This window comes from Momordica charantia (assembly GCF_013281855.1).
Source record: "Momordica charantia cultivar OHB3-1 chromosome 1 unlocalized genomic scaffold, Mcharantia_2.0 BLBB01000001.1, whole genome shotgun sequence".
NCBI lineage: Eukaryota > Viridiplantae > Streptophyta > Magnoliopsida > Cucurbitales > Cucurbitaceae > Momordica > Momordica charantia.
The window spans coordinates 19134921-19152578 of record NW_028275157.1 but is presented as its reverse complement, the minus strand read 5'-3'; the positions used below and the strand labels follow the sequence as shown (position 1 = coordinate 19152578).

At 32.1% G+C, this 17658-nt stretch overlaps 2 protein-coding genes and 1 non-coding gene across 3 annotated transcripts; all 3 read left to right on the top strand.

The window, feature by feature from the left end:
• Positions 1-1685: 1685 nt before the first annotated feature.
• LOC111005852 (MADS-box transcription factor 23-like) lies at positions 1686-4608 on the top strand. The gene is made up of 8 exons (XM_022277504.2): positions 1686-1793; positions 1907-2088; positions 2217-2295; positions 2636-2697; positions 2842-2941; positions 3610-3651; positions 3741-3824; positions 4025-4608. The coding sequence occupies exons 2-8, from the start codon at positions 1907-1909 to the stop codon at positions 4196-4198; spliced, it is 723 nt and encodes a 240-aa protein (XP_022133196.2). The 5' UTR covers positions 1686-1793; the 3' UTR covers positions 4199-4608.
• Positions 4609-10462: 5854 nt separating this feature from the next.
• TRNAN-GUU (transfer RNA asparagine (anticodon GUU)) lies at positions 10463-10536 on the top strand. The gene has a single exon. It is a non-coding gene; the product is annotated as a tRNA-Asn (tRNA).
• Positions 10537-11468: 932 nt separating this feature from the next.
• Positions 11469-17340, top strand: LOC111005774 (serine hydroxymethyltransferase, mitochondrial). The gene is made up of 16 exons (XM_022277402.2): positions 11469-11628; positions 11920-11970; positions 12058-12144; positions 12576-12697; positions 12873-12949; positions 13114-13238; positions 13531-13623; positions 14011-14103; positions 14221-14418; positions 14569-14673; positions 15736-15801; positions 15918-15995; positions 16308-16419; positions 16501-16611; positions 16721-16884; positions 17177-17340. The coding sequence occupies exons 1-15, from the start codon at positions 11551-11553 to the stop codon at positions 16867-16869; spliced, it is 1545 nt and encodes a 514-aa protein (XP_022133094.1). The 5' UTR covers positions 11469-11550; the 3' UTR covers positions 16870-16884; positions 17177-17340.
• The last annotated feature ends 318 nt before the right edge of the window (positions 17341-17658 follow it).

The following is a 17658-nucleotide window of genomic DNA, read 5'->3' as shown; positions in this document are numbered from 1 at the left end:
TAATATCTACTCCTTGGATGGCTAAACTTATGAGGGTTATCATCAAGGGTCCATCTCATGTGCAGATCACAAAATAAGAGAAAAAGGAAAAGAAATTGAGAGTCATTTAAGCATGCACAATTTGCCCAATTGTTGGGATGATAAACCGAAAGAAATATAGTAGTAGTGATAAAGATACAAAAATCCACAAATTTCCCTTTTTCTTGGGTTACGATGTTTATATGATTTGTTGATCATTGACACCTGTCTAAGCTCGTTAATTTGAGCATCAAATTGACACTAATTTAATCAAGGATTTGAAATTGGGTCTCCTAAATCCAGGGGCCTCCATTGGAACTTTCAACTTTCAGCCACAGATCGAATCTTATTGGTGCACCAAAATCAGCTTCACGTGCTCTCACCCAATGGGAATTCGAGATTCAAGACACACCACCAGAATCCTCCATCATTATATATTGGTGCATTAACCACGCCTCCAAACACTAAATCCAAGTGCCTTTAGGGGTAAAAAGCAGATTATATTTAATGGCGGCTTGCAAATATAGTAAACACTTTTCTAATTTGTAAATAATACAATAAAGCTTGTTTCTCTATAACTTTTTACAAACACAAATTACACAACTTCCAACTTCATGAACCCATATTTGCTCAAATGTTCTTAATTAGAGTATTTTAACTTTACTGAATGGTGTAGCTGCTCAAACTTTATACTCAATTAAGACAAATAAGTGGTGAGTATCGATATATAAACGAGGATAACGTGCATTTCTATTAATCATATATGATTTTCTTCTGGTGTAACTTAGAAGAAAAGAATGGGTTTTTAGAATTTGAGGGATTGGATATCATTTTACTTGATTTTCCTGAAACAGAAACTTGCAAGTTTCAAAAAAGGGTTCAGTTTGTGGTAATATTCCCAAGTTCCAAATTCTACTGTGGAGTGAAGACTTAAATATTATCAAATTCTTCGATAGTGTCTTAATTAAACTTTCCTTATTTGGAAACTTTAAAGTTTCAAAAACCAGACCATTTTTTGGTAATTTTTTCCAAGTTCCAAAAACCAACTCATGGAAGGGGTCGTGTCTGACACTCCAGGCCACCCTCCAATAACCTTTGTTTTACTGACCAATCTGCAACCCAAGTTTTTCCTCAGACAAGTGGGGGATATTATAAGCTATGGAAAAAAGGCGACCTTGAATTTATTATTTATGTATTTGTTTAGGGTTCTTCGTCTCTCGTGGAATTGGTTAATTAACCATTCAAACAGCTCTATGCCACTAATCTTTTGTTAATGGCAAAAAAAGCAAATCAAATGGCACGAAAATATACAATTTCTGCACAAGGTAATAGTCCAAATAATATTTGCACTAGATTTATAACTTTAAGCTGAATTTTTTAAAATTATTCTACACCAATTAACTCTACTCCACTCCAAAATTTCAATCTTGGTATATAATTAAGTAGCATTCATAAATAATATTGTAAGTTTTTTTAAAGGATATAATCTCGTATTTACGTAATCTAAGAAATTCCTCACATAAAATATATTGGAATGGCAACAGTAATGCGTATTTTTGACTAATAGAAAGTACAAACGAATCGTACAGTAGTTTAATATAATTTAATCCCCCATATCGCAAACTGAATCCCCTCTTGCTCTTTTTAGCCCAAAGCACTAAATTTTATTTGGTGCATAAAATCTGTTGATGGGGAAGGAAGAACAATAGAAACCAGCAGGCCAGCAAGAGGAGGCCAGAAGAGAGAGCGATTGAATAATTGGTGCTTCAAAAAAAGTAAGCTTTTTAATCTCTTATATATCCCTTCACCTAGTTATTAGCTAGCCTAATTGGTACTTCTTGGTTGTGATTATTATTAAGATTATTTGTGGTAAACCCTAATTAATTAGATGGGTCGGGGGAAGATTGTGATAAGAAGGATCGATAATTCTGCCAGCAGGCAAGTGACTTTCTCCAAGAGAAGAAAAGGGTTGCTTAAAAAGGCTAAAGAGCTCGCAATTCTCTGCGATGCAGAAATTGGACTCATCATTTTTTCCAGCTCTGGGAAGCACTATGAGTTCGCAAGCACCAGGTTTCATTCATTTTCCCTTCATTTCTTAATATCATTCATAGATCTTTATCAAAGCTGGGAAAGAAAAATTGGTGCTTTTCTATTTTTGGGTTTGAATGTTGAGGGTGTGTGATTTGTTTTGGGCACAGCATAGAGTCAATAATTGAGAAATATAATAGAAGAAAGGAGGAAGATGAACTGCTGTTGAATCCAGCTTCAGATCTCAAGGTATGTATAACATTATCCACCATGACAAAACAAAACCATTTTTAAAGCTCTAATTTTTGTATATCTTTAGTATTATGTTAAGTTCTACAATGTTCTATGTTTGGCTTTGTGTTTCTTTTTCAGGTAAGTTTGTAATGGACTAGTAGTGTTTATAGTGGAAATTACGCCTGTTTTCCCAACACTTGTTTAAGTCTTTTTTGATGGATAAATATATATTATGTAAAAGTTATGTCTTTATTTATAACCTGATTTAAACCATAATAATATCTTTGCGTTCGAATTTTGCAGGACTCTATTAATTTCTTGCATTTTATTTGATAACTATTTTATTTGTTTACAGTTATGGCAGAAGGAAGTAGCAATTCTAAGGCAGCAACTACTCAACTTGGAAGAGAATAATCGGTAACCCCGATCTAAAATTCTTCTTGTTAGCAATAATATATAGATTGTTATTTTTACTTAATTAGTGTATCAAATGATTAAAAATCTTCAAAACTTTCATATATCACTTTAATTAAAAACCTTTTTTTCCTTATGTATATGCAGGAAATTAATGGGAGAGCAACTCTATGGTTTATCAGTCAAAGACCTAAATAGCCTTGAGAATCAACTGGAGTTTAGTTTACAAAGCATCCGAATAAAAAAGGTCAGATATTTATATATCCTTTTCCATCCTTTCATTAAATTTTGCTTGAGTAATTGAAAAAAAAAGGTAATAGTTTATCATAGACTATAATCTATATGCATATACTGCATCTATACACACTTTGCTCTCACTTAATTTTTCTTTTTTTCTTTTTAATATTATGGGTGCAATTGTATTCTGTTTTTTCACTACTTTGGCATGTATGGTAGAGAATTTGGAATATGAAAATTATACTTAACACACCATGTAAATGTTGTTTTCACATTTTTAATTTCTAGGTCACACAATTCAAACCTATAGGCCTTTTAATTAAGTATATTAACAGGAATTCAATGAGATAAAAACGAAGTGATCCATCCACTTTTTATTGAAGTATAGCACTCCATTAAATTAAACTAAAATAGAGAGAAAATCTTAAAGGCACTTTTCAAAATAAGCCATTCTTAGAAAAGCACTAGTAAGTGTTTTGATCATCTAAAAATATTCTACAACAGTTTCTAATTACTTTTGAAATTTCTAATAATATTATTGACTATATAATCTATGTTTTAATTAACTAAACTCGCATTTTACCATCCCATAAATCATTTCTAATTTAGTCCATTTACTATCTTCTCCTGGTTTAATAATATTAACAGACACTTATCTCAAAACTATGTTGCATGCAGGAACAAATATTAAATGATGAAATAAAAGAATTGAACAGAAAGGTATATATTATCCCTTAAATTTGATCGGTTTGAGAGAATAACAAATTAAAACTTTGGGTGCATTCTTTGTATTTAATTTACATTTTCAGGGAATTCTGATGCACCAAGAAAATATAGAGCTAAGTAAGAAAGTCAACTTTTTTTGTCAGGAGAACATGGAATTGCATAGAAAGGTCTCTCTCACCTTTTCCTTTTTCTTTTTTCCTTTCAATTTCATCTGATATATATATATAAAAGTATGAATTGTTAATGAGTATCTCATTAGCTATAAGAATTGCCAACTTATATTATAATTTATAAATTATTGTTAAGTCTTTTATCTTTAGTGTAAGATCCTTGACAATAAGATTAACGACCAAATCTTTTGACTTAGATTTATGGGCATGACTCGAGAGATCAGATGACCGTAGCCTGTGAAAACGCCTTGATTCCATATGGGATCATCAGCGGCACCGGCGTGGCCACTGTCCCAGCCAGCAGCAACGCCCTGCGTGTGCCGATCCATCTCGAGCTCAGCCGGCCAGAGCAACAGAACTTAATTAACTAAACTGAAGGCAGCCCCACAAAGACCGATTATTAAGAAGGTACATACAGAATTATATAATCTAAGGATCAAAACAAGTTCCCTTCCCACAGGAATATACGCAAAAATATTGATGTTTGTAAGGTTTCAGAAAAAAAGAATGCAAGAATTTGGAGTTTGACATATAGAAAGAATAGGAGAGAGTTTGTGTGGTTGGGTTGGCAATTTTCTGATGTGGATAAATCATAAATCTGATCTCTCTGAGTCGAGTCAAAACAAGAAGCCCAAGCAAAGTAAAGACCTAGCTTTGCTACTCTCATCTTGTTTAATTAAATCACTAATGTAATTATGACGTCATTGTTCTTTCACGTAACTTTGGACCTAATTCCAATTTTATTTTTGTAATTGTTAATTTGTAAAGTATTTAGTTTTAATGCCGTTGTTTCTCTCTCTCTAACCTGGTGATGATGGGATTGGTTAAGAATAATATTTAGGTGCTTACTAAAATTACAAGTCAAATTTTTAGTGGCTGACAGCAGGAATAACAATATTCCTTATCTAGTGGGAGAGCAAATTGATAATGAAAAGATAATTTGCTATTCTTTTCAAGTGGTCAGCATCAGCATCCATCTTTTGCTAACTATGGTCAGATGATTAATATATATATATATATATTTTTTCTTTAAATGAAGAGCTGTCAAATTATTAGTCGTCATACGTAATGACAGTGTTTTTTCCTCTCTATTTTAATTCTACGGTTTTTTGTTTTGTTATTTATTTTATTATTTTTTTTACGGTATTAATAAAGCAGAAAAGAAAAGAAACAATAAAAATGCTATATTGCAACGCATTTCTTCTGTGAGCCTTTTTTTCAATAAGAAAATATGAATGGTTTCCTTATGCTTACAGGATATAATTTTATTTCATTTTTTTTTATTTTTAGGTTGACTAATATAAAAATTTAGGAGCTATAAAAAAACCATGAACAAAATTTTAGTGATCAAAACTATATTTTAGGTGCATAATCATGTATGGAATTTTATAAATGTATTTGATATTCGTACCTATATTTTTATTAAATTTAATTAAATATATTAAGTGGTATGAATGCCTTTGTGATCATTTGTGGTACAAATATTGATAGATGATCAGGAATAACAAAAAATCAAAATAAAATTAATGAGAATAAAAAAAAACACTCTGTGCTAGTTCACTTAATTAAAATTATCTCAATCGAAATTAGATTCTTATTTTTGTTTTTTTTTTCAATATTAGAATTCATGTTATTCAATTTATTGGAGATAACCTAGTAGTAATTGGTACCTGTCTCTTATCAAGAGACCGTGAGTTTGAATCATTCTCCCTCTTTTTGTTGTACGAAGAAAAAAAATTCATTTCCTCACCTGGAAAAGGGGAAAGACGTAAAAAAAATCATTTTTATCCTAATAATTTGTTGAAATTGATAAATAATACCCAATTATTATTGTTGAAATAATAAAAGGTGTCAGGGGTGAGATAAACAAGACGGATTATTGTGGAGTGAGTAAAATTCTAAATTTGGAACGAATTAAGGTACCTGGATAAATATAAAGTTCACTCGGGTGAGACCTATGAATCTTGATGTTTAGAATTGGATTATATAAATACCAACTTGTTAGAACCAGCAACGAATAAACTATGACCAGAGATCCAACAATAGGAACAACTAATTCGAAGAAGAGTATCGGCACAATAAGGCTAAGGACGAGGCCTCAGACCTAGGTCGATTAGTATAGGGTGTCGGAGCTATGGATTAAAATGGTATGTCGCATAGTAGTTCGAGTGCTCTACGAAATCCTACTTCTTACTACGCTTCATATAAATTCAGTCTAACCTAAGCATCGAAATATGTGTATTTTAGCACTATATTAATGTGTAATTCTATCTCAGTTTTCCAAATTATATTTTTTTAGATTTATGCAAATTTAACAATTCTCATGATAATTGCTATTTATGCGTGGGATGATTAAAATTTTAAAATATTTACAAAAAGAAAGTGATACTGGAAGAATACTTGTTAAATAGTTTTATTTATTTGATTAATTACAAAAAAATTGAAAAGGAAAAAAAAGGAAAAAGTTGAAAATTCAGACAATGACATTCTTCTACATACAACCATGTTAGAGTGGTACGGGCGTTAACTGTCTAAAATATCATTAATTAATGGGCCACTATTTTTTGACTCTATAATTTCGTGTCGTAAGTTTAATTATTTGATTTATATTTAGGTAAGGAATTAGTACTTAATTTTAATATATCTTTTTTAGAAATTAACATATAAATGAAGCGATTTCAGACTCTGAAAAAACATAATAAATTTTTTATTGCTCCATGAATGAATAAGATTTTTAATTTTAATTATTTTTTAATTCAACAATATTTTAATATATCTTTTTTTAGATATTAACATATAAATAAAGCGATCCAGACTGTAAAAAAGCATAATAAATTTTTTATAACCTCATGAATCAATAATATTTTAAATTTTAACTATTTTTTAATTCAACAATATTTAGAGATGGAGATTCGAATTTCTTGCCATAAAAAATATGTCATAACCAATTGAGTTATATAAGTCCTCTATATATATATATAATATTTTATTAATAATTAACTTTTGAATCATCTTAATTTAATTTAAAAATATACACTTATAAATTAATTAAAAAATATAAACAAATACTTAAACCATTATTACATATTTATTTTAAACAATTTTCTATATTTTCGTAAGAAAAATTTTTACATTTTTAAATGTAGATCGAGAAGTATGAAAGGTTAAGTTAATAGGTGATGCTTTGCTCGATTGTCAAGAAATTTTTTCTTCTTTTTTTTTTCTATAGTTGAAAGTAACTTTAATTGCAAAAGCTCAACACAATAATCGACAGGTACTTTTTATTTTGAAGTTGGAAATTCGATCCTCCCTAGAGAAGCGACTTTTATTATACAAAAAAAGAAAATATTTGGTATTACACATTTTCTAATTTCTTTTCAAATACACTGTTAAATTTCACCCCACCAATACATATACTTGGGGCCCGCCATTTCCATCGTAATTAATACACATAAGAAAAGAAAAAGAAAAAAGCAGCCAATCAATGCCCGCCGCCTGGCTTCTGGAAAACAAAAACTGTACACATAAGAATGTTCATCTTCTTCATAGATCTACCTATTCTCCAATCTCCACAATAATCACAAAACTGCATCGTTTTATTCATAAATCTCGAAATATCCAAAATTAAACCCCCAAAAGAGAGAGAGAGAGAGAAAAAAGAAGAAGCTAATTCTTGAAAAATAACACATTATAATTCAATTAAGCCCAGAAACCTACGATCTACCGTGAAGTGTGCTGACCCACACACGTTCATCTGGAAACCCGCATCTCATTTTCTGGATTGCCCTCGTCGAAATTCTGGGAATAGCTGACGGCGTCGTATTGGAAAGACAGAGATTTGGACCCGTATGTGCACATGCTGTCCTTCACCCACTTCCTCAGAAGATATCGCCACCTCCACCCGCTTCGTTTTCCGCCGCTGTGGACGCGCGAGTACTCGAGGCCGGCGCCGTCGTGGGTCGGAAAGCAGGCCGGGGAAGCACCGGCAACGCAGCCGGAGAGGTACGGCAGTCGGCGGCGGCCCAGATGATCTCTCTCCATATTTCGAAATTAGATCAGATTTTCATGAGTTGGTTTTGGCGTCGTCGAAAGGAAAAAGGATATTGGGAAAGGGAAAAAGTGAGATCTCCGGTTGGGCGGTATATGCCTCAGTCAGCCTATTCTGTTTCGTTTCACCTACTTTATGGGCCTAACCTAATTATTGCATGTTGATTTTTTAAATGCTTTATCCTCCCCCTTCAAATTATTACTTTTCATTACTTCTTAAATCCTATTTACTCTTCACCTTTATTCATTTTTATTTTTAAAACTAATTTTAAGTCTCAAACTTTCCTTTCAACATAAAGATTCTTTCACATATCCTTACCATTAGTAACTAGGATAAATATATTAATTAATTGGGGACCAAAAATTTGTGTGTTCAAATACCCACTCCATTAATATGTGAATTTAATCACTTACAAATTCTCAATCTAGATTCTTTGATTAGAAAAGTTGTTAAATTTTGTACCTGACATGCCACACTCAAATGTTACTTAACAAATTAAATCCCAACCTGAATAGTTAGCAGTTCAATTTCCTTCCACATGTAAACTTTCTAGGATCAAGTTTGATAGTTTTTTTATCCGACAAATAAATCTTTTTTTCTTTTAAGGAGCCACCATTTCAATTAAATGATACGTGAGAAACGTAGAAAGAGAAGAGACTTAAAGAAATCACTCAAATTAAGAGAAATGATGAAAATATCGTAATTACAAAAGAAATTTGATTTAAAAGACCAAGATGAAGGATTGATTTTGATGTCTTCGGCATTTTGCTTTCTAGAGACCTCTGGGATGGTTTCTTAATCAAATGTTCCACAAGAGAAGTTATAGTATTAAAATTCGAGCTGTGTTGGAAGCCAATCTCTAAAAAAATTGAAAGAAAATTTGAAAAATGGGGGTATTCCATATTTTCAAAGATGGAGACGTACCTTTAAAAGATGAAATAATAGACGTTAAAACGAATATAGCTTAGCAGTAATTGACATATATCCCGAACTAAGAGGTTGTGAGTTCAATCCCCACATAATTTTCAATGATTAGGTTGACTTGCAAAGAATTTTTAAAATCAATTAGTCTAATATTTATCAGGGTAGTTAAACATACAAAGACATATCATGTCAAACTTTTAATAAATTATTTGTGAAAATATAGCAACACTTTTAATAAATTATTTGTGAAAATAACTAACAGAAGAATTTTAAAAATGTATACTGTTTCTATAGATTACAACAAAAAATTTGAGAAAAAAAATAATATAAATATGAAGTAGAATATCAAAATATGATTTAAACCTATTTTTTAAGTGTAAAATTTGCATTATTTTCTTCTTCTTCTTTTTTTTTTTAAGAATGAGAAATAAATATGATTTAACAGTGGTCAAATTAATAAAAACTCAGTGAAACATATTCAAAGCAATAAAAAAAAAGAGAAAAAGAATCATACAAACATTACGAGATAATATTTCTAGTTGGTTGATAAGAAAGAATTATCACTTATTTCAAAAAATATATACTATCTATATCAATTGACGCACATCACATTAAAAAATTAATTATAGATACGACGCATCAAAAGTTAGAATAAAAAAACACAAAAGTTTGCCATAATTTAGTTCATAATATAAAAATTTTATTCCTTGTATAAAGTAATGTACAAAAGAAATGGCATATTTGTTTAATTGATTTGAATAGCTGGCTTTATTTGGTAGAATAATACTAATTATATCAATAATATATTATATAGCAGATGAGGTTGGTGAGTACTCGACAGCTTCATATGTAATTTGAGTTTAAAAGATTCCCAAAATTAAATTAATTACATTTATTTTAAAGCATTATTTATCGTATAATTTCTTGATCTAAATTATATTTATTCGGACCATGTATTTTGTTGCATTTTTTCTTTTCATTATTTCAAATTCAATAAGTTGGGGTAATTATTTATAGAGATCGGGCGGAGAAATAATGAGGAAGAGAGAGAGACAGACAGACTAAGAGAGTGGTTCTTCTATAACAGAACCATTCGATTCCGGCAACAACCGCGCCTTTGCCGACCGCAGCCAACACAATTCTGTGGGATTTGGTGGTTGTCGTATTTCTAAGCAATAACATGTCATTGTCTTCTCATTTATATTATTGATATTTGTTATTTATCTATCATATTTGCCTTTTTTTTAACTAATGATTAATCATATGTTTTAATTGAAAATTTTATCTAATTTTAATGTTTAACTATTGCAGTATCTTGAGTCTTTATTAACCTATTTTTTCTTTGATTTGTGCTTAAATTCTTATACTACAAAAAAAAAAAAAGTGTAGGTTCAGGTAAGTTGATCAATAAATTTGAATAAATAAAGTTTTAACTTTGATTTATTTTTCATGTTGCTCTAAGTTCTTCTAACCTTGATTATTTTCGATTTTTAACTTTTGTTAAACTTCATTTGATTACTAATCATTGTTATTAAAACAATAATATCCGTTATATAATTTATTATTGAATTTTTTATTCCAGGTTTACTATGGACCAATATCTAAACATGTAGCAGCTATCTAGATAGTTTTATTAAATTTTTCTTTTAATATCTTCCAACAAGCTGGAGTAGCTCAGTTGGTTAGAGCGTGTGGCTGTTAACCACAATGTCGGAGGTTCGAACCCTCCTTCTAGCGGTTTTCATTTTTGGGTTTCCTGGCTATTGGATTGTGACCTTCGTGGGCCGATAGATTTTGGGCCTCGGGATGAGAAAGGCCCATATACAGTTGTTTTACATGTACAACCATGCCTATTTGCTAGACTTGTTTTCAAATTTCAACTATATTCCCCAAAAAACCAATTTAATTTCAGATTGTCTAATTATTATCAGTAAGGAGCAGGATGCCAGGATTCAAATCTCTTACTTTTTTTTTTCCCCTTTTTTTTGACGAAATTCAAATCTCTTTTACCTGGAGGAGAAGCTTATAATTCCTAAATAAATTTACAACATTCTTATATATGAAATTGTCAAAATAAAAAATTAAGATATACAGGACACTTTTAAATTTTGGATGGGCATCTATATTATATTAGTATTACAATTTTTTATTATCATGTTTTTCAAGAACATTTATGATATCTAAACAGCTAAACTTATAGGGATAAACTGCAAGAAAATTTGTGGCCTAGGTTGACTTTAAAAAATTGGGTTGAGATTCGAGAAGAAAACTATTTGTGGTTTGGAACCGTTCAAATATGGATGTGATTTTTGTGGATCCTTTTTATTGCGCATATACATTCATATGTATAGAGAAAAAAAAATCCACTTTATTTTTTTTCTATTTTTCAAAAATATATCAATATGGTAAATGATAAATGTTTTGTGAAATTTAACTAAACTATAAAAGTCAATTGAAATTTTTAAATCATAGGATTAAATTAAAATTAAACTCAAATTACGGAGACTAAATCGAAATTAAGCCAAACCACAAAGAATAATGAAACTATGAAATTGAAATTATTTCCAAACTACCAAATTTATAATTTAACTATATGCTTAAAATATGTTACCGCATCTTTAAGCTACCAGTGTTGGAAAGAAGATAATAATCGGAGGGAAAAAAAGGAAGGAAAAAAAAAAAGAAAAACCCGACTAACTAACTCAAATGCTAAAATCCCTGTGAGCGGATAGAGAGAACGTGGCACTGACAATGGCGCTGCGTAGGCTCTCTTCTTCCGTGAACAGGCCCGTACGCCACCTTCTCCATGGCGGCTCTTTCTGTTTCCTGGTATCTTTCTCAACCTCTTCATTCTACTTTTTCTCGTCTGTATTGTTATTTTTTTTCTTAATGTTCTTGGTATGGTTCTTTGCATAATACACGAGTGAGCTGGTCACCTCTTCGAGATGAAACGATTTCAGTTTCGTAAATCAAGACCAGTTACTTTGTGTTCCTTTTTGTCTTTCTTTTTACCAATGGAGAAGCAGAGGAAGAAATCAACTAGATGGATTACTGTATAATTCGCAGCCTTCTAAATTCTAATCGTTAACTGTTTCGTAATTGGTTTTATTGTTCTTTCAGTCTTCTTTGCCCAACGAAGTTGCCTATGATAAGGAGAGACCACGCGTTCCGGTAAACCAATATGTCTCTTCTTATTTTGTCTATATTCGCACTCTGTGTCTCAAAATAGCTTATGAACATTGAAAACATAATTTGCAGTGGCCTAAACAATTGAATGATCCGCTCGAGGTTATTGATCCGGAAATCGCGAACATAATCGAACTCGAGAAGGCCAGGCAATGGAAGGTAGAATGGTTCCTATCTGGAAGAAGTGTGTTCTATACGTGCATTTGTTTGCAGTGCTGTTTCTTTGTATTGGCTGATGAATTTGATGCCTAATTGTTCAAATAACATCATTCTATTAAAGCCAATTTGATCGGGATGAAATTAAAACCTATGGTACTGTAATTCTGATACTTTGCGAGTCCATTTCAATGAAGCCTCGCTCAACGCTGACCTCACTCCATTGGAAGAATTTATTTTATATTTTTGCTCCTACTAATTTCGGTTCAACTATGTTAGTTAACCACTCCCCTTAGTTCCTACTGCTCAAAATATTACCAACACTTATGTAAGAACCAACGGTATTTTCATATATTTTAGAACGATAAATGTTTTTATTCCTCTCTTGTAGTTCAATCTTTCAATGGAACTCATAATTTATTTTTTATTTGAAGGGCCTCGAGCTCATACCTTCGGAGAACTTCACTTCCCTTTCCGTGATGCAAGCAGTTGGATCTGTTATGACTAACAAGTATAGCGAAGGATATCCTGGTGCTAGATACTACGGTGGAAATGAGTACGTGGAAGCCATCATTAAGTTTATGCTTGTTTTTGTTATAATTTCTTCTGGTTATTTGATGGCCGTAGCTTAAAGTAGCTAATAATTGTTTTCATCATTTATCAACTCCAATTATTTCCTGGTGCAAAGCAGAAGATTTTATTTATTTATTTTTCTAATATTTACATTGTAGGTACATTGACATGGCTGAAACCTTGTGCCAAAAACGTGCACTGGAAGCATTTCGTTTGGATCCAGAAAAATGGGGAGGTAATTTATAATAATTGTGTGGGAATAGGGAACGCCTAGAATCACTAGCTGTCATATATCTTAATTCAGTGCCATTGGTTAATGGTGAAATATTCTTAGTCTTCTTCCCAGTTCTCATGATAATTCACAAAAAAGATTAATTGAATATCCCCATTTTATTGCAGTAAATGTCCAATCTCTATCTGGCTCTCCATCAAATTTTCAAGTTTATACAGCATTGTTAAAACCACATGAACGAATTATGGCTCTTGATCTTCCTCACGGAGGGCATCTCTCTCATGGTTACCAGGTGCCTGTAACTTTCTAGAAAACTCTCCATTGATATGACCCTATATATCTTTTTTTTTTAATTTCTCATTGATATACTACCAATTTCTTATGACCGGTGGCAATTTTATCAATGAATATCAGTAGCATTTGCACCTTTGCATGCACTTTCTCAGAGTTAATCTTGAACATAGTTGAAGTAGCATATTCCTTTGGCTATTGAACCATAAGAAGTATCCTTGTCTGAAAATCACCTTTTGGGCCCTGCTTTTTTAACTATTGAAAAAACTTCTTTATTTTGCGTGATTGTGCAGACTGATACCAAAAAGATTTCTGCAGTGTCTATGTTTTTTGAGACAATGCCATACAGATTGGATGAGAGCACTGGCTATATTGACTATGACCAGGTATTATGCAATTTATTCTCATGACCCTAGATTCTCTATATGGTCTCAAGAAAAATACTGAAATGTTATTGTTGCCAATCAAAATTACTATGTGAAGAATCCATTACAAGCAAAAAAGTAATAGTTATCTAAAGAATAATAATAAGATCCTAGCATTTCTACTGCTAAATCTTTTTCTATGACTAAAATTTCTTCTGGATCAGAGTTGATCCAGGTCTTCACTCATCAAATATTTTTGAACGTTTGACCAAAGTTCAATAGTAGTCTGAGTTTATGATAGTGCATTTTTTAACTTACTGAATTTGTCATATAATTCCATTTGGTGGAAATTAAGCAATTAAAAGACTTTTGGAGTGATGTCACTGACCATTAAGCTACAAATGGCAGTTGGAGAGAAGTGCTACTCTTTTCCGACCCAAGTTAATAGTTGCTGGTGCTAGTGCTTATGCACGTCTATATGATTATGCACGTATACGCAAGGTAAACTCCTTGACTTTTTATATGCGTGAGCCCTTAAACTGTATGGTAAATTGTGGTCTTGATCTCAAGTCACATCTCGGATGTCCCAAGGCTTATATCTCCTATGCCTTTACGCAGGTCTGTGATAAACAAAAAGCTATAATGTTGGCAGACATGGCACATATCAGTGGACTAGTTGCAGCCGATGTCATCCCTTCACCCTTTGATTATGCTGATGTTGTAACCACCACAACTCACAAGTCACTTCGTGGGCCACGTGGAGCCATGATTTTCTTCCGGAAAGGGGTGAAGGAGATAAATAAACAAGGAAAGGAGGTAGTTTTCTTTTTTCTATTTCAATAACGAGCACAAATGTATCCTTGCCATTTTTTTTTCTTTTATCATTAATTATTTTAACTTTAGGATAGATTCGTTTTTCAAATTTTACTGAATTGAAAATTAATCATCTTTTGTCTCTCCCTGAAGGTGTTATACGACTATGAAGACAAAATCAATCAGGCTGTCTTTCCCGGTCTTCAGGGTGGTCCGCACAACCACACAATTGCTGGTTTAGCAGTTGCACTGAAACAGGTTGGCTTGATCATAAACATGTTGCGCCCCCCCCCCCCGTATTTTACCTAGAATTGTTACCCTTTCTTCTGCTCCTATAATATTGTAGGACTATTGTTGCTCCCACTAGAGTTATTTTGAGGTTGAAGTTTGTTGGGCGTATGATTTCATTAAGTGGAAAGATCAAAATTATAATTAACTTAAGTTGAAATTTTGGGGTACGTCTAGGGTTAAAATGTTATAGGTAAGACTAAGTTCAACTGGGCCGTAACTGATTATAGGTAGGCAGGACGAAAGTTTAATAAACATGGGATCGTACAAGAGGAATAATGGGGGAGAACTTGTGAAAAGAGTTGCCCAACAGTTAAATTATTCAATTCCTAATGATAACATCAGAAATCTCATTGGAAATTATCCTTGAAATGAATGAGAGGATGTGACACAAATAATGACTCTCTTTGCCGGTGAGATAGAGAAAGTTGTGTGTATACAATTCCAACCATCTGTGAGGATGAGTTTCAAAGGGATAAATGCTCTGTTAGCCCTTAACACTAACTATATTAGGCGTACGAAATTTTAAGTGAAAAATAATGTGCAATAAAATTTGCAATTCTGAGATCACAATACTAGACAACATGGAATCTTTGACACTTGCTACATAAATATTCCTCAACACAAAATGCAAACAAAATGATGATCACAAGGTAGTAATAAGAAGACAAATAAGATTGACACACGTGCCAACAGTTTATATAAACAAGGTGAACTCAGTAAGACAGGCACCTATTGATTACATATCCTTCGTAATCCGGATCCATCTGGCACCACTGCTGTCTTACTGCACAATATTACAAATTTTGGCTTAGTCCTTCACTTTGGATCTTTCTGTTCCTTAATAGAACATAGATTTCATGTACATAATTAATTCAGGCAATTAGGATCAGAAGTACTCTCTGTTTGTTACTGATTTCGGATGGGTTATTTACAAAGGACTAAAACAATAGAACCAACGGGCAGTCAAACAAAGTAGTTACAATAAAATACAAACATTAACCAATCTCATATAATCTTTTATGGATGTAGGCATCAACTCCAGAATACAAAGCGTATCAAGAGCAAGTTCTTAGCAATTGTTCAAAATTTGCACAGGTATTTATCTCTATCAGATGAAAAATTGTCAATCAGAGTCATTTGATTAATAGGTAGGAGAGTTTATTTGACTTGCTTGTGATATATTGGTTGACCACATTCAAAAAACAATGCAGTCTCTCGTTGAGAAGGGCTATGAACTTGTTTCTGGAGGAACTGAGAATCATTTAGTTCTAGTAAATTTGAAGAATAAGGTAACAGTCACTCCTTGCTTCTATATGGCTACTTTAAAAAGCTTCCTTGCTCTACGAGTTCTTTGTGAATTAAAATGCTTATAGTTAGTGGGTGAGCTATTAGAGACTAAAATTAAACTGATAATCTTATGCCTTAGTTTGCAAACTAAAATTAAACTAATAATCTTATGCTTAGTTTGTTTCTCTTAACGAGATATTCGCTAAAGAAGGTAACTCTGTATGGGATATTCCGGTCATAAAGCTTCCTTCAAGAAGACGTTCTCTACAAAAACATTTGAAGATTTGACTATTATATAAAATAAATCCGTACAGGGTATTGATGGGTCAAGAGTTGAAAAGGTGCTGGAATCGGTTCATATCGCAGCCAACAAAAACACTGTTCCTGGAGATGTCTCAGCTATGGTTCCTGGTGGTATCAGGATGGGTAAATTCTCTAAACTGAGAAGACCCTGCTCTGATATATTGTGGTTACTATTATTTTAGCTGATATCAATTTATCATTCAGGAACTCCGGCTCTTACTTCTAGAGGATTTGTTGAGAATGATTTCGCCAAGGTGGCCGAGTTCTTTGATGCTGCAGTGAACATAGCTCTAAAGATCAAAGCGGAAACCAGAGGTTGGTAAAGCCTTTCTATTTAAAGTTTATGGGCACTTGGATTTTGTATATTTTGGCCAGTCCTGGGGCAGTCTCTTCTAACATATGATTCCTCATTCTGTTATACCAGGATCAAAGTTGAAGGATTTCCTGGCCACAATGCAGTCTACTCCTTACTTCCAAACTGAGATTGAAAAGCTGCGACATGATGTTGAGGAGTACGCAAAGCAGTTTCCTACAATTGGTTTTGAAAAGGAAACCATGAAATACAAGAGCTGATAAAGATGTTGTCTGGTATGAGATCATCATAGCAGACACAAATTTCGTTCAGATATGGCCAGTTCTTTTTAATTCAATAACGAAAACTGAGTAATTGTGTTCTTTGTTGCAAATGAAGACTTAGATTTTAGAAGATTACTCTAAAAAGCTAGCCTAAAAATTAACAGATTGACTAACGAAAGATAAAAGTATGCATATTTGATATTAATCACGCACAAGGTGTTTATTGCAGTGAAATGAACAAATATTTTTCTGTGATCGCTCAATTCTTAAATGCTTATATTCTGTCTATATATGTCTGAAACAGGGACGAAGCAGTAAAGAAATGGTAGCCAAGAAATTTAAGGGCCATATGTCAAGTATGTAAATTTTAATTATTTTGTATCCTTGTTTTGCAGATTTTGATTGGGTCTGAGATGTATGTATGAACATTGAAGTTCTCTAAGAAAATAAACTGACCTGGTTCCCGCATCTTTCTTTCTAACTCTCGCAATAGTTTGGTTTGTAATCATTAAGAATTTAAATTTTTTCTTAACTAGACATTTTTTTATGATTGACGCTTTAATTATTTTGTTAATTTCACAATCCACATTTTAAAAATATTTGTACAACCTTAGTGAATTTATTAAACCAAGAAGAATATTTTGTTTATTGTTTTTTAATGTATTTTTGTAGGGAAAGGACAAATAAATTATTAAACGGCAACTTTAAAAAATATATAAATCTAAAAACGAAATAATCATCGGTATCTTAAAAAAAAAGAAAAAAAAAGAGGAGCTTTTGCCAACC

Bases quoted from the DNA above. Each gene is read 5' to 3' on its own strand.
- LOC111005852 (XM_022277504.2), top strand. From the start codon at position 1,907: ATGGGTCGGGGGAAGATTGTGATAAGAAGGATCGATAATTCTGCCAGC. The intron at 2,089-2,216 runs GTTTCATTCATT...TTTTGGGCACAG, and splicing joins TATGAGTTCGCAAGCACCAG to CATAGAGTCAATAATTGAGA. The intron at 3,825-4,024 runs GTCTCTCTCACC...CTTTTGACTTAG, and splicing joins ACATGGAATTGCATAGAAAG to ATTTATGGGCATGACTCGAG.
- LOC111005774 (XM_022277402.2), top strand. From the start codon at position 11,551: ATGGCGCTGCGTAGGCTCTCTTCTTCCGTGAACAGGCCCGTACGCCAC. The intron at 13,624-14,010 runs GTATTATGCAAT...TACAAATGGCAG, and splicing joins GCTATATTGACTATGACCAG to TTGGAGAGAAGTGCTACTCT. The intron at 14,104-14,220 runs GTAAACTCCTTG...GCCTTTACGCAG, and splicing joins ATTATGCACGTATACGCAAG to GTCTGTGATAAACAAAAAGC.